The sequence below is a fragment of the Gymnoscopelus braueri genome, assembly GCF_963280865.1.
Source record: "Gymnoscopelus braueri genome assembly, chromosome: 1".
NCBI classification, from domain to species: domain Eukaryota; kingdom Metazoa; phylum Chordata; class Actinopteri; order Myctophiformes; family Myctophidae; genus Gymnoscopelus; species Gymnoscopelus braueri.
The window spans coordinates 12,516,314-12,529,906 of record NC_137603.1 but is presented as its reverse complement, the minus strand read 5'-3'; the positions used below and the strand labels follow the sequence as shown (position 1 = coordinate 12,529,906).

Genomic DNA, 13,593 nt, shown 5'->3' with positions numbered 1-13,593 from the left:
GGGCGCCCAGGGGCCGTGAGGTCGTGGACCTATGGCCTGGGGGTCTTAGGTCACGTCCGGGGGGGACGTGACCTAGGAGCTGAGGGGCGTGCGGGGTTGTCAGGGTTGTGTGGCTCATTACCTCAAGGGGGGTTTATGAATCCCATAGTGAGTAGTAAACGGAGAACCGTGGTAAAACTAGAGGTTACGAATGTAACCCCGGTTTTAGTAGGTTCGGAGTTTACTACTCACCAGACACCCCTTTCTGTGCGCATTTGGCGTGCAGAGAGGAGAATGTTAAGAGGAAGAGCCTACGTCACGAGGGAGCTTTATACTCCCGGGTCTTCCGGACTCGTGACATACCCTTAGCCAATCAGTATTGGCACCGGGAGCGTGTGTGTTGCTCTGTCTCATCGCCTGAGGGCGCTGATATCCCATAGTGAGTAGTAAACTCCGAACCTACTAAAACCGGGGTTACATTCGTAACCTCTAGTTTCCAGTGAGCCAACATGCAAATTATCAGCACCCTGACTCTGTTTGGAACAGAGCCTTCATTAGTATCATTGGTAACACCTGTGAAGGAACTAAGAAAGAGGCCCAATTTCTTTCCATTTTGGAAAGAAATCGGGCCCCTCCTTTATTCCCCCCTTCCATTCTGGTCAAACAGAGTCAGGGTGCTGATATTGAGCATGTTGGCTCACATGTTGGCTCACTTCTTATGCTCGTTGAGCATAAGAAGCTCAACGAGCCTGGTTATCCCAGACTAAAGTCATGCCGGTACAGAGAGAATATCAACCTTCCCTTTTGCAACATTGCTCCTAGCGGTTTAGTGCTTCTTTGCCTCGTTTGAGTGGCAACTTTAAGCACAGTCCCTTTGGCACAGTGCCGGTGGAAATCTCAAGATGAGCCTTATTAATGCAATAAAAAGCTTAGAAAGCTTAGATGTCATGATCAGATACAGTATCGGAGAAAAGCCTGAGCGCCATATAATAAAATATTCCATCTTGCACATGAAAAATAAATTGACAGGGAAAGGCTACATTTAGTCTCTCCCTCAAGCACCACAGCAGAGCGTGAAAAGCCTAGGGACATCAATCAATACATACCGTCTTTAATTACCATAAACTCCACAAGGCTGGAATAAAACATGTCAACCTGTCAATGAGTCTGCCCGCTAATGAGTTTTCTGAGATTAATTCTACTTTTTTTTTTGTACGGATATGGCAGGATATAGAAGGATTGAAAGAGAGGGAGATAATAAAAAGAAAGTCTCCCCACTTAAGTGCAGAGAAGTAATCATTTTCCTCCACTCTGATCAATTCGGCAATTAGCTTTCTACCGAGTCATAAAGACGTGCATATGTATAGATCTTCGATATTACGTGCCAAAGTAATTGGATGCATAATTATTTAAACAATATGTACTGTCAAACATTCTCACCTGCCCACACGCAGACAATTTGTATATTATAGCGTATCCATAGGGTGTATGTATCGAGAACAAAGGAAGGCTGATCTTGAAGTTTGATGATGAAGCAGTCAAATTAAGTCGATTTTACAGTTAGCACTTTTAAAATCGATCAAAATCCACATGACGATTCTCATAAAAAGTTGTATAGTCCTGACTAGGGATGTTAATGACTAATAATCCTCTAACCCAGGGTCTCGGAGCTTGTAGGGTCGTTTTTCAGGCCAAGTACCCCTTAGCTGAGAGAGATATAAAGCAGGGACCCCCCACTACATAATGCATAATATTGTGTTTGATAAGATTTCATAGGCAGCTTCATAGACTTGTTTGACAGCACTATCATCAATGTTGAGTAAATTCCAGTTTTTTGTTTATTTGTTTACACACTATATTCTATGAATATGCTGAATTCATCTTATTGTGTATTTTGCCAGAGCAGGACCAAAGTTTTCACATCGGCCTGTTAGAGCGCCCCCAGGAGGCCGATTTTAGCAAAACACATATTTTTATATACTGTAACTCCTACAGATTTTGTCCAAACATCATGCAAATCGGTACACGTTATCTCTATATACTATAGAGATAACGTGTACCGATTTGCATGATAGTCATGTGATCCTATTTTTGTTTTATTTTTTTTAATTCCATCCTGATTGGCTAAGATTGACTTCCAAAGTTTGCAGGAGTGGTCCATTTTGAACAAAATGCCTCAAATCATGAACACAGCCTGCGATTGCAGTGAAACTTTGCACTCACACCGTGGAAGAAATACCACCCTTTCCTCATTGTCCTGTTTGTGTGTTTGTGTGTTTGTGTGTGTGTGTGTCTACAAATTTCCACAATGTGTGTCTTGTTTCAATAGATACGATAAGTGGCCCTCACACCTTACAACAGTTTGTAATGAAAGTGGATTCTTTTCACCTTGTACTCTTATCACCCTGTTCATTTTAATTAAGTTTAGATAGTATCTTTCAATTAACAGCGCTTGTACAAGTTACCCAACCAAAACACATTGTTGAACAAGGATGGTTAAAACATTAAATCTTTCCTAAATAAAATCAATCTGATTGCTCTCTGCAACTCATTACACAGTCACCATGATCACTTTTGTTTTAGTTTTGTTTTATTTATCCAAAACACAAACTGTAGATTCTGGGTTTAAAAACTGTTTAGGCAAACAGAATGGGAAGGAATGTCAAGTTTTAATGAAAACTTTACAAAAACCTTTGTGACTGTAGCAGGCTACTATCAATGGATTTTCACCAGCAGAATTACGGACAAGGGGCTTTCAGATTTGAAGTGTCTGTTTCATTATAAAAAGCCCAGACTTTGTTAAAATAGAAACTAAATCTATTAGCAAAATGAAAAAAAAAAACACTCATACAGTACTTTCTTCATGTCAGCATTCATTCCACAAGAATCAAGATATGTTCATGTTTGCCAACCCAGACCTCATTAAAAAAAATCATTTACAGGCATGCATACTATAGTAATACAACATTAATGCTGATAGATTTAGTTTTTGCTGCTACATCTTCTCACTAGGGTTAAACACACTCAGACAGGGACATTATTTAGGCCTTCAAAAACAAGTCTCCTTTTCGAAAATGGGCAAACATGTATTTGCAGTATGTATTCAGAACATGTTTTGAATAACAGCAATAACATTTGTTTTGTAAGTATTAAACGTCCACACTAGACTTCAGGACAACGGGAAGCTCAAAGTTGTAACCCGATAACAAAGAAAAGATGTGTAGGAAATGCGAAATAAAATAAACTAGACAGAAGTGTGCTACTCAGAGCGCAGATCCCTGCTAAGCCGGGGTTGACAATGACAACCCAGGGCTGTGTTGCAGAGTTTAGATTTTTACGACCTTCGGTTCAAGAGTTTCTGAGTTAAAGGCCAAAGGCCGAGACATGGACACACTCAAAGCATAGCAGGAAAAGGCCCTGGACGACGTCCACACAAGAATGCTACGCGTGACACTTGGTGTCACATGGGTGCTGGACCACATAAAAACGAGGACCTCTGCGTCTGCGGAGGCCTCCCACAGGGTCAGAGACAAGGTCAGAGAGAGAAGGATGAGGCTAGTTGAGCACTGTGTCAGGCACCCGGAGCTGGTTGGCGAGCAAACTGGCACTGTGGGAGCCAGCACAAGGTACAGCTAGGAAGGGAAAGAAAGAAGCACACCACCACCACATTGCGGCGCAACAGCCGAGCTAACAACACTGCAGAGCTCAAGACCCTGATGCTAGACCGGAGGGAGTTATTATGTGGATCGGTCCAGTGGTGCCTGAGATTAGCTGCACAGACAGACAGACAGACACACTTTACAGGACTAAAAACAACAATCGCTCGCTTTCAGCCGTTCTGGCTTGGCGGGGATAAATAAATCCCGATAGAAAGCATGGATAGCAACCATTTTCCCCGTTCTGTAGCACATAATAAGACATGTCTGACTAGGCTGTGAGTTTAATCCCATTTTCAAAACAGACATGTATCATAGCTTAAACTATGGCACAGAAGGATTGTGTTGGAGTCTGCTGTTGAGCAGATAATAGGGTGAAACACTGGATATGTTGTGCTAGTAAGTTCAATACTAAAACCGATCAATTGCATTACCCTGTATTTGTCAGTTATACCAAGCAATTGATGGTCCTTGAAGGTGATGGTACAGGCGAGCGTGCTTCATTGCCCTTATACTGTAAGTCAGTGTGCCCCCCCCCCCAAAACCAGACCTTTGTTTGCTATACTGAGTACAATAAAGATGAGCAGAGACATTCATTTCTATAATATAGCCAAATGTATAAAGAGAGATGTTTGTGACTGTGAGGTGATGCATTGGTTCTGTATGTGTCAGTTTGTTGTGACAAGTTGAAATAGAAAAAAATGCGCACGGAATCACAGAGAAATCAAAACATTTTGAATGTGAAGAAACTCACAATCGACAGCAATTTACTGATGGAAGCAAATTATCTCTGCTAGGATTTCGACAGTTCATTAAACACTGTCTGCAGTGTGTACGGGCACGTTCAGGGCTCAAGTTAGGTGAAGAAAAAGACTTCTCCGCTCTGACAAAGAAATGCATGTATAAGGCAACACGCTCTTCTTGACTCATGGATGAGTGACATTAACTTCTATAGAAGTTCCAGAAAGGTCATTTTGAAGTCAAGTTGTTATGGTTCATACAGCTCTGGAAATTAAGTAAATGCCAGGCTCAAATATACCGTTTACCTTTGTAGCTCTCTCATATTCCATCTTGAATTATTATGGCTCTAAGCCCCTTAAGCTAAGGGTTTTTACGTATTCTTCATATAGCACAGGCCTACTTACTCTGTAAGCTGCGAGTTTTACCTTCTATCCGGTCTACTCCTTTAATTTTGATCAAAAATGTTCCATGCATTCGTACATTGACATAGTGTACACACACACACTGTGATACGAATCATAATTAAATAAAAGCACTTCAAATCACAAAGCAGATGAAACCTGTCATCCTAGCCCTGCCAATAGGAGGAGGCTTAGAAGACAAAAAGGAGAAAAGGGACATTATTACTCCAGAGGAGAAGACAGATGTTAACGCTCCAGATGTTCTGTCACTGTCTGGCAATCACGAGCCGGGGCCGGCCTGGCCCCCTTTATTCTCTCTCCTCCTCCTCTACTTTACGCTTGCCTCCACCATTATTATTACCCTATCTATTGAGTCTGCTCATCAGGGTTAACCCCTTCAATCCGGGGCGGGAACGCATCTGTGTCGTTTTAGATTTTTTTGGGGGCGGCTATTCCAAAATAGCAGATCTACAAGCTCATAGCGCGGCACCGAGTGCCGCGCTACGAGCTTGTAGATCTGCTATTTTTGAAAAATCGTGAAAATGTGCAAATCTTTGAATAGATATTTTTCAAAGCGAACATTTGTCAAATATTTTGTTCCAGGGACCCCCCCCCCCAGAAGAAAGGATTTGAGTTACAAATGTTCGCTTAAAAAAAAAAACATATTCAAAGATTTGCACACATTTTCACGATTTTTCTAAAATAGCAGATTTACAAGCAAATTTTTGAATAGCCAAAGTATAAAATAATGGTTATAGCTCAAATCTAAAAGGACACAGATGCGTTCCCGGATTGAATGGCTTAAGCATCAAATGCAATGCTACTCCGCTATTGTCTAATTGGAGGTAATCTCTGTGAATTCAGCAGTACCCATGGCAGTGTGTTATCATTCTTCACTTGTTAGAACTGTCCCAGTTTCCTCTCTCTGTGCATCCAGATGGGACAGGGGGGATTGCTCTGCAGTAGGACAATGGCATCCTGAAGGGTAGAGGCAAAATGTCACTAATAGTGAACACCTGTTTTCCTCATCCCCATCTAATCGGTTCAATTTGAGGTCGATAGCACGGTGCTATTTTAACGTGTTTAGCTGGAGTCACTTGGGTGTAATTGTGATCGCTTTATTGCATGTCTGTGGTGGTGGTGCGATTTGCAGTAAAAAAAATAGGTGTTTTTCTTGTAAGCACTTCACCAAAGTGCTAAATAAAATATAGTCATTCCTGCTATTTTAAAGTAGGTTACATATTATATATTATCTGACATATTATTTTGTCCATATTGTGCAGCCCAGTGCGCGCACACGCACCCCCCTCCAGTATACGCCCCCTAGACCAGTGGTTCTCAAACTTTTTTATGTCAAGGACCCCCAAATTGACACTTATTAGCCCGTGGACCCCATTTGAAGAAATATGCCAAGGACCCCCATAAAAGAAGATGTTTACGGCTCTAGCAGTGATTTTCAACCCATTTTAATTTCAAGGGCCCCCAGTTTGACATGCATTATGCTATACAGAGTCGGACCCCCATTTCATGGCATTTCTATCTCTGGGACCCCAATTTATATTGTAAAATCAATGTTAATTTAACTCTGAGAGTGTACAAATGGAACGAAATGGACCCGTTAGGGTCCATTTGGTTCCATTTGTACTCTCTCTGAGTTACAGACCCATAAGGGTCAATTTGGTTCCTAACCATCTATTAGCTGGGGACCGCCTGGAGCTCCCTCAAGGACCCCTGGGGGTCCCCGGACCCCACTTTGAGAACCAACGCCCTCCTAGACTATGTTTACTTTACTTTGACTTTAATGACATGCCCAAATTAGGGACACCATGGTTGAAAGAGTCAGGAGGACACATCGACTGCATAATTGCATAATACCGATGTCATCAAAAAAGTAAAAAATAAATAAAAATAAAGGCCAATATCGGCAAAAATGATATATCGCTCAGGCTCTATCCATAACAGTATGTGCCGTGGTATGTGCATGTTAATCTAAAGGGATCAACTCAAGTCACATCACAAATGATGAGTCTGCAGATGTTCATCATGCAGAGCACAACCGTCATTCATAGCATATTAGAGGAACGGGAACACTGAGTACTGAGGTGAACAAATTCAGTTGTATATTCCTGAATGAAAAAAGCCATTACTGCTTCACTAAAAAGACCAAATTATAGAAAATAGAACCTTTTCCTAAGCTCTGAGGAGACCCAAGAGGTACTTGTTCCTGCAAAATAAAAGGGGATACAATGAAACTACTTAATTTTTTCATGTTTTCTTTGCTCACTCTGAAAAAGTTTTTTTTTTTACCAGTTTTGTATGCATGCTCTTAGGAACACTGAAAAGCAAGTGACAGTTCAGACTGTAGCCATTAAAACTAATATGCCTGTACTTTAGTGACATCTAATGGAAAAACTACAAACTACATGCAAACAAAAAGTGTTGAAAACATTGCATTAAATGCAGTACTGTACAGCTCAGCAAAAGTTGTTCTTAAATCCATGGGATTCCTTCATCGGATTCAGTGGAACAAGGAAATAACTGCACAAGGTCATACAATACTTCAAGTACTTTGGCTATAAAGAGACACATAGGAGTAATAAACTGCTATGGCCTGTCACTGAATTATGTCAAACAGAATGTGCTCTCTAAATGACTATATCCAACATTTCACCTCAGGATTCTAGGCAATCTAGCAGCTACACTTGTCAGTTTGGTGGGTGGTGACATTTAGAAGTCTTCCTTGTGACTAGCAGAGTGTTGTATGTGGTAGCATGAGTTGTTTGAATTCTTTACACTGACTCCCTCTATGTATTCATATTCCAAACACATGTACAATCTGAGGGCAGAATCAAAACAATGGACTATTAGTACGTTTTTGTTTTGTTTTTTATCAGAAAGACTGGCGGGTGAGTTTATGTTTTGAAGATGTTGATTATCTAGTGCAGATTTCATAATAATTGTTTTTATAAGTTTCACTACTGAAACAACTAGAGTATTTAAAACTAATTATTTCAAACCAATTCTTCTAGTTCCATACTTCATTTGATGGAAACTCTATTGACATTAACAGCATGGGACAATCCACCAGACAAGAGCAGATGAAGGTCATTATTTTTCTTTAACTTGAGCTGGTCATTTTAAAAGAGACAAACGGGTCTTTTAAATTATTTGTAAGCGATTTGTTTTTAGTATTCACTGACTTTGCTTCTGAAAAATGTTTTCGATCATTCTCTGGTTCATTTCAGCACTGATTAGAGACCAGATACATTGAGATTATCATTTGAAACTCTAAGTCCACATGTGCATGGGTATTTTTTTAAACTGATATTTTTTTTTCTTCGTTTTAGTCTGTCTTGTCTCAGGTAATAGTAAAACTACTTCATCATCATTATCATCATCACTATCATCATCATCATTATCTTTCTCAGTCAAAGTTATGGGTTGATATGCATGTCCTGTGGTTCCATTAAGTGTATTGAGGTTAAGTTCCTACACTGTCCTGTATCTTGAATGGTTGTGAAGATATCCCGGTGGACACAGTAAATTACACTCCACTTTTAATTCTTAATAAGTGCTGTGTTTGTTGCACACCTGAGTTTAACATGTCACACACAGCTGAACTTGTAATGGAGATTAATAAAGAGATGAATGCATTTTACAGAGAAAACAATATTGTCAAATTGTGTTTGTCTACGTTAGTGTAATCAATGGAAGGGTATTAGAGTGTTCAAAAATTTTAACTCTGACAAACGCTGATAAGGAAAAACGAAATGCAGTGATGCTTCAAACTATTCACTTGCTCTTATCTATTAACCCTTTAAGACCGAGAACGCATCTGTGTCATTTTAAGATTTCTTTGGATATTACAAAATAGCAGATATACAAGCTCATAGCGCGGCACAGAGTGCCGCGCTATGAGCTTGTAGATCTGCTATTTTTGAAAAAGCTTGAAAATTTGAGCAAATCTTTGAATATATATATATTTTTAAAGCAAACATTTTTAACTGAAATCTTTGCTTCTGGGGATTCTACAAATGTCTTCTAAATCCTTTTTTTTTAAATATAAAATATGTTGCTATAATCAGTGGTTCTCAAACTTTTTCATGTCAAGGACCCCCAAAATTATATCAATTTTGGATGCGGACCCCCATCTCAAAATATTTTGTTCCAGGGACCCCCCAGAAGTTGTAACAGAGTTAAAAATGTTCCTAAGGAAAAACAGATATTCAAAGATTTGTGCTACACATTTTCAAGATTTTTCAAAAAATAGCAGATCTACAAGCTCATAGCGCGTATACCTGCTGTTTTTGAATAGCCAAAGAAATCTTAAAATGACACAGATGTGTTCTCGGTCTGAAAGGGTTAAGTGTCATGCTGAATTCTGAATGCTCCAAATGTGAAATTGAATGTTTCATTCATGTTTCCTAATATCTTGGATTGTGTTAATTGATTTGAGATTAATCAATTATTGTAAAATGCAGCAGCTGAGTTGTGTTTTTCTGTTCAGCGTTATTTACATGTCAGTCTTTTAGTAGGTATTGCGCTGTGCTTGCCCCATCAACCACTGAATTCAATGCAGTTTAAAAGTGTATTATTGTACGCCTTAACTGTGTTTTATGTCTGTGTTGCTATATTCCAAAAGTTTTCTTGTCATAATATTTCAGACCACTCACTCACTGTGGTAAGGGTAGATATTAGATCAGGATGTTGGTATGATTGCCAGCAGTTAATGCTGAGTTTAGCAAGCATTACTACAAAGGTGATGATTTATGGAACATGGTTTGTTTGAGGTAGATAATGAACTCATCATCACTAGCCATCTTAGCCAGACCTGGATATTAGTTACAGTGATATTAGTCTGGCCATGCCAGGCTAGATACAGTCAGCCAGGAATGATGTCAATGTCAGTGCAGCGCTGGACAGGGTCAACAATTCAGGCCTGGGGGCTCACACCACCCAGGCCACCTTGCCATAGACCAGCAACAGAGATTTGGAGAGCAACGACCACGCCCACCTAGGGCTGTCACGATTACAACATTTCAGTTGACAATTAATTGTCATACAAATAATTGCAATTTAATTGTGTTTGATGTTGAAGAACATTGGAACATATGAATACAAATGTAATTTATTTTTGGCTTTTAGGCATCTTAAACACAAGTTGCACAAGGCAGATATGACAAATAAGATACATATCTTTTATACTTTAAAAAAAATCATTAACAGTGGAAATAGCCGAGTTGAAATAGGCGATCTACAAGCTCAAAACGTGTTGTATCGCGACACGTTTTGAGCTTGTAGATCGTCTATACGTTTTATACACGATTATTCCAAAAAATTATTACAATTATCTCAAATAATTGCGATTAGGCGATTCGGTCACAATTGTGACAGGTCCATGACCACCAATAGATTATGGGTCAAACTTAATGACTGTTAACCACCATTCAATTGTGAAACATTGCACAAGTGGTACTAGTTCCTCCTTTTTACGCTCACTTTAACATCCTCTACTACGCTATTAAAGTCTCTGATCAATGATACTTTAGGCTTAACAGTGCTTTATGTCACAACATCATTCCACGCAACAGCCACAAGAGCACACATTCAGTTACAGTATAGTGTGTAGGAAGAGGCTCTTTTGTCTTTTCCATCTCCTTTTTAAAAAGAGCACTTCACCCATTTTCAACCTTATCTTCATAAAACTGCTCCTCACTAATGCTCATTGCTCATAATAAGATGCCACAATTTCTGTCTAATCACTCTGAATCTCATTGGTAGACTATAATGGACCTGGCACTTGGCAGAAACCCGCCAAGTGCCTACCAATGACATCATCAGTGGGGATTCCAAGCTAATAGAAACTACAGCTCTTCCTGGAATGTTAGCATGCTGAAACAGAAGCCATTGTTAAAAAAATTTAAAAATATATTGCTAACACTTTACATAAAGGTCAGGCCTATAATGCCTTATAATCACATTTATAATCATTCTAATGCACTTATAAAGGCTTCATAACACGCGTTATACATGTTTATAATTGCGCATAAGAACAGGTTTATGAAGTATTATAAGTGCTGGTCATAATGCATTCTATAGGCTCTGTGGAACAGCATATTATAACTACCACCATCAGTTACAAAGTCACTTTAAGACTGACTATGAGAGAAGCCAATTGTTTTACCCCTTTTCCTCCCAATTTAGTCTTTATGCCATTTAATTCCTCCCACTGCTTACCACTGCTGTTGCACCCTACTGGCTCACCTGCCAGTGACCCCAGGGTCTGCCAAAATAATTGGATTAGGCTACACTGACTCTGTCTATCATCATGCAAGATTAGCTGCACACACACACACACACACACACACACTCCGGACAATGCATGATCTCCTGGGGAGATCATGTAATGTGATGTCATTTGTTAATGTACAAATGGAAGGATATACTTTTTTTGTTTTGTTTTGAAGAAACATTCCTCACAAGTTTGGGGGAAATGGTACTGTTGTAGTCTAGAGCCATACAGGACAGACACAATACCTGTTTATAGCTAGCTAGCAGTAGTAGGAAGATCAATGATTAAGCCAACAGGCTAAATCCTGTGCTAATTTTAACCTTATGATTTTGTACAGGTAAAGATTAAACAAACAGGTCAGTGATTACATACTGTAGAGTGGGTGACATTTAAAGCAATATATACATTTATTTATAAAAATTCTGAACTGTAGGCCTACTTTGAGTATAAGGAAATTACTTATCAGGCATTTTATCATTATCATTGTCTAGACATGATCTGTGATGTCTAATATATACAGCTATTACAGAAATCACTTTTTGTTTTTTTTATGTGGTGTTTTGGGAAGCAGATCTTGGCACTGAATGATATATTTCACTCCAACTGATCCTGTTATAGGATTCAGCATAGAACAAGGACAGTGGCAATGTCACTGTCATCAAAACAAAACTTTTTTACTGTAGAGGTACCCAGTTGATTGTTTAATACTCATTTGTAGCACTGAGCAGTGTGTGAGTGTGAGTGTGTGTGAGCGTGAGCGTGAGCGTGAGCGTGAGTGTGAGCGTGAGCGTGTGTGTGTGTGTGTGTGTGTGTGTGTGTGTGTGTGTGTGTGAGTGTGTGGAAATAATATTGCATAGTATACTATTATCTTTGAGCTTTCCCTCTTCCTCCAACTGTATTTGGCCTTATTTTACCTCACATGTATTGCAATATAAAACAATAATCAGTGCTTGCCATACTCACAAATTTAGGTTTTCTGTCTCCTTCTTCGTAGCCAGCAGTAAAGTGAGAGGTGGAAGTACCCTTCTTCTTCTGAAGTTTGCCTTCCCGTCCAGCAGCGGATTCAAATCGTTGGTGATAACTATCCATGTTGAACTGGACTGTGCCTTTTATGGCAAGGGCTAAACAGCAAATACAACTAACGTACACAAAACTAAAGCAGTGAAAACAGTCACCGTCTCTGACCTCAGCTGACTACTACTTCATAACTGTGCTGTCATGTAGACTACAAGGGTCCACACGACATGACATTAGCTAAAAGCTATATATGTTCCACTGTCACAGCAACCAGCAGCCTTATCTAGCTAATGTGCTATGCTAGCTATCAGAGGTGGCTTTACTTAATCCTATTTATGGATTCCCACCAGGTAACGTTGGCTTTCCGTTAACCGTCAGAACATCGCAACGAAAACGCGGGATAGGTTAACAGCTGTCAGTTGGCTCGGCTGATGTGAAATGCGAGCGAAGCTACAGAACAACAACACTGGAACAACAGATCGCAGCCCCCCGATCATTGAATGATTTCCTTCATATTTTTAGACAGACCCGCGCATTATGCTCGTTCAACTCCACCAATAGCGTTTGACGGTGACCAGGATGACGATGTGCATTAGTGTTGCCAGGTGTGCTTATTATAAGCGAATTTGGGCTTGTTTTTCTGTAAAGTCGCTTTATTGGTATACTATTAGTTTTGGGATGGTTTTGGGGCTTGTTTCTAAAGTGTAGTTACTCATTTTGGGCTTCTTCCCATGTTGTTTAAATCAGTGGTTCTCAAACATTTTTTTCATGTCAAGGACCCCTAGATTAATATGTATTGTGTCCGTGCCAGGGACCCCCATACGATGTGTGTTGTTAAACAGGATTACAAAATATTACAAAATCCCCTTCTTTCTTTTTCTTTTTTGTTGTTAGCAGATCACAACGCGTTGCGATGCGATCATGCGACGCGTTGTGAGCTTGTAGACAGGCTGTTTTCAAATAGATAGCCTCAGCCTAGTCGCTTCTTTTTAGCCTGTTTTCATAGATCTGGTTGCTTGTTTCGCTCCCAGAACCTGGCAACGCCGGTTCAACTCCTTCTGTTTACAAGCCAGAACGCCTGTGATTGGCTGGTGCAAACTGTCAATCACTACGGTGAATTTCTTAGAGGCGATTGATTTATCAAACCAACTTGTCCCGGAATGTGTTTTGCCTGCGGAGTTTACAGTCCACCGCACTTCATGAACTTTTCACAAGCATCTCGATGTACTTAAAACAAACGCATCATAGGTTGAATGAATGTACGCGGGAGAACAATGGCAGTGTGTCAAAGCTGCATACTTAGTGGGTACAGTCATCATGATACAACCACTTAAACATCCTTAATGAAACCTCTGAACAGTGGTGTACAGCGGCGGACTGGCCATTTGGCGTACCGGGCAAATGCCCGGTGGGCCGCTGGGCCAGTGGGCCGCTGGGCCAAAAAAAAAAAAAAAAAAAAAAAAAAACTTTTTTTTCCCCCGAAAAATATTTTCGCTCCCGTTTTAGG

The 13,593-nt window shown here is 39.9% G+C and overlaps 1 protein-coding gene across 1 annotated transcript in view; it reads right to left on the bottom strand.

Moving 5' to 3' along the window:
- Positions 1-12,557, bottom strand: part of LOC308090904 (protein diaphanous homolog 3-like) — a 337,084-nt gene extending 324,527 nt beyond the window's left edge. The window contains exon 1 of the mRNA XM_080436177.1: positions 12,033-12,557. Coding sequence (XP_080292303.1) covers positions 12,033-12,158 — 126 coding nt within the window. The 5' untranslated portion in view covers positions 12,159-12,557. The remainder of the gene's footprint in view (positions 1-12,032) is intronic.
- Positions 12,558-13,593: the final 1,036 nt, after the last annotated feature.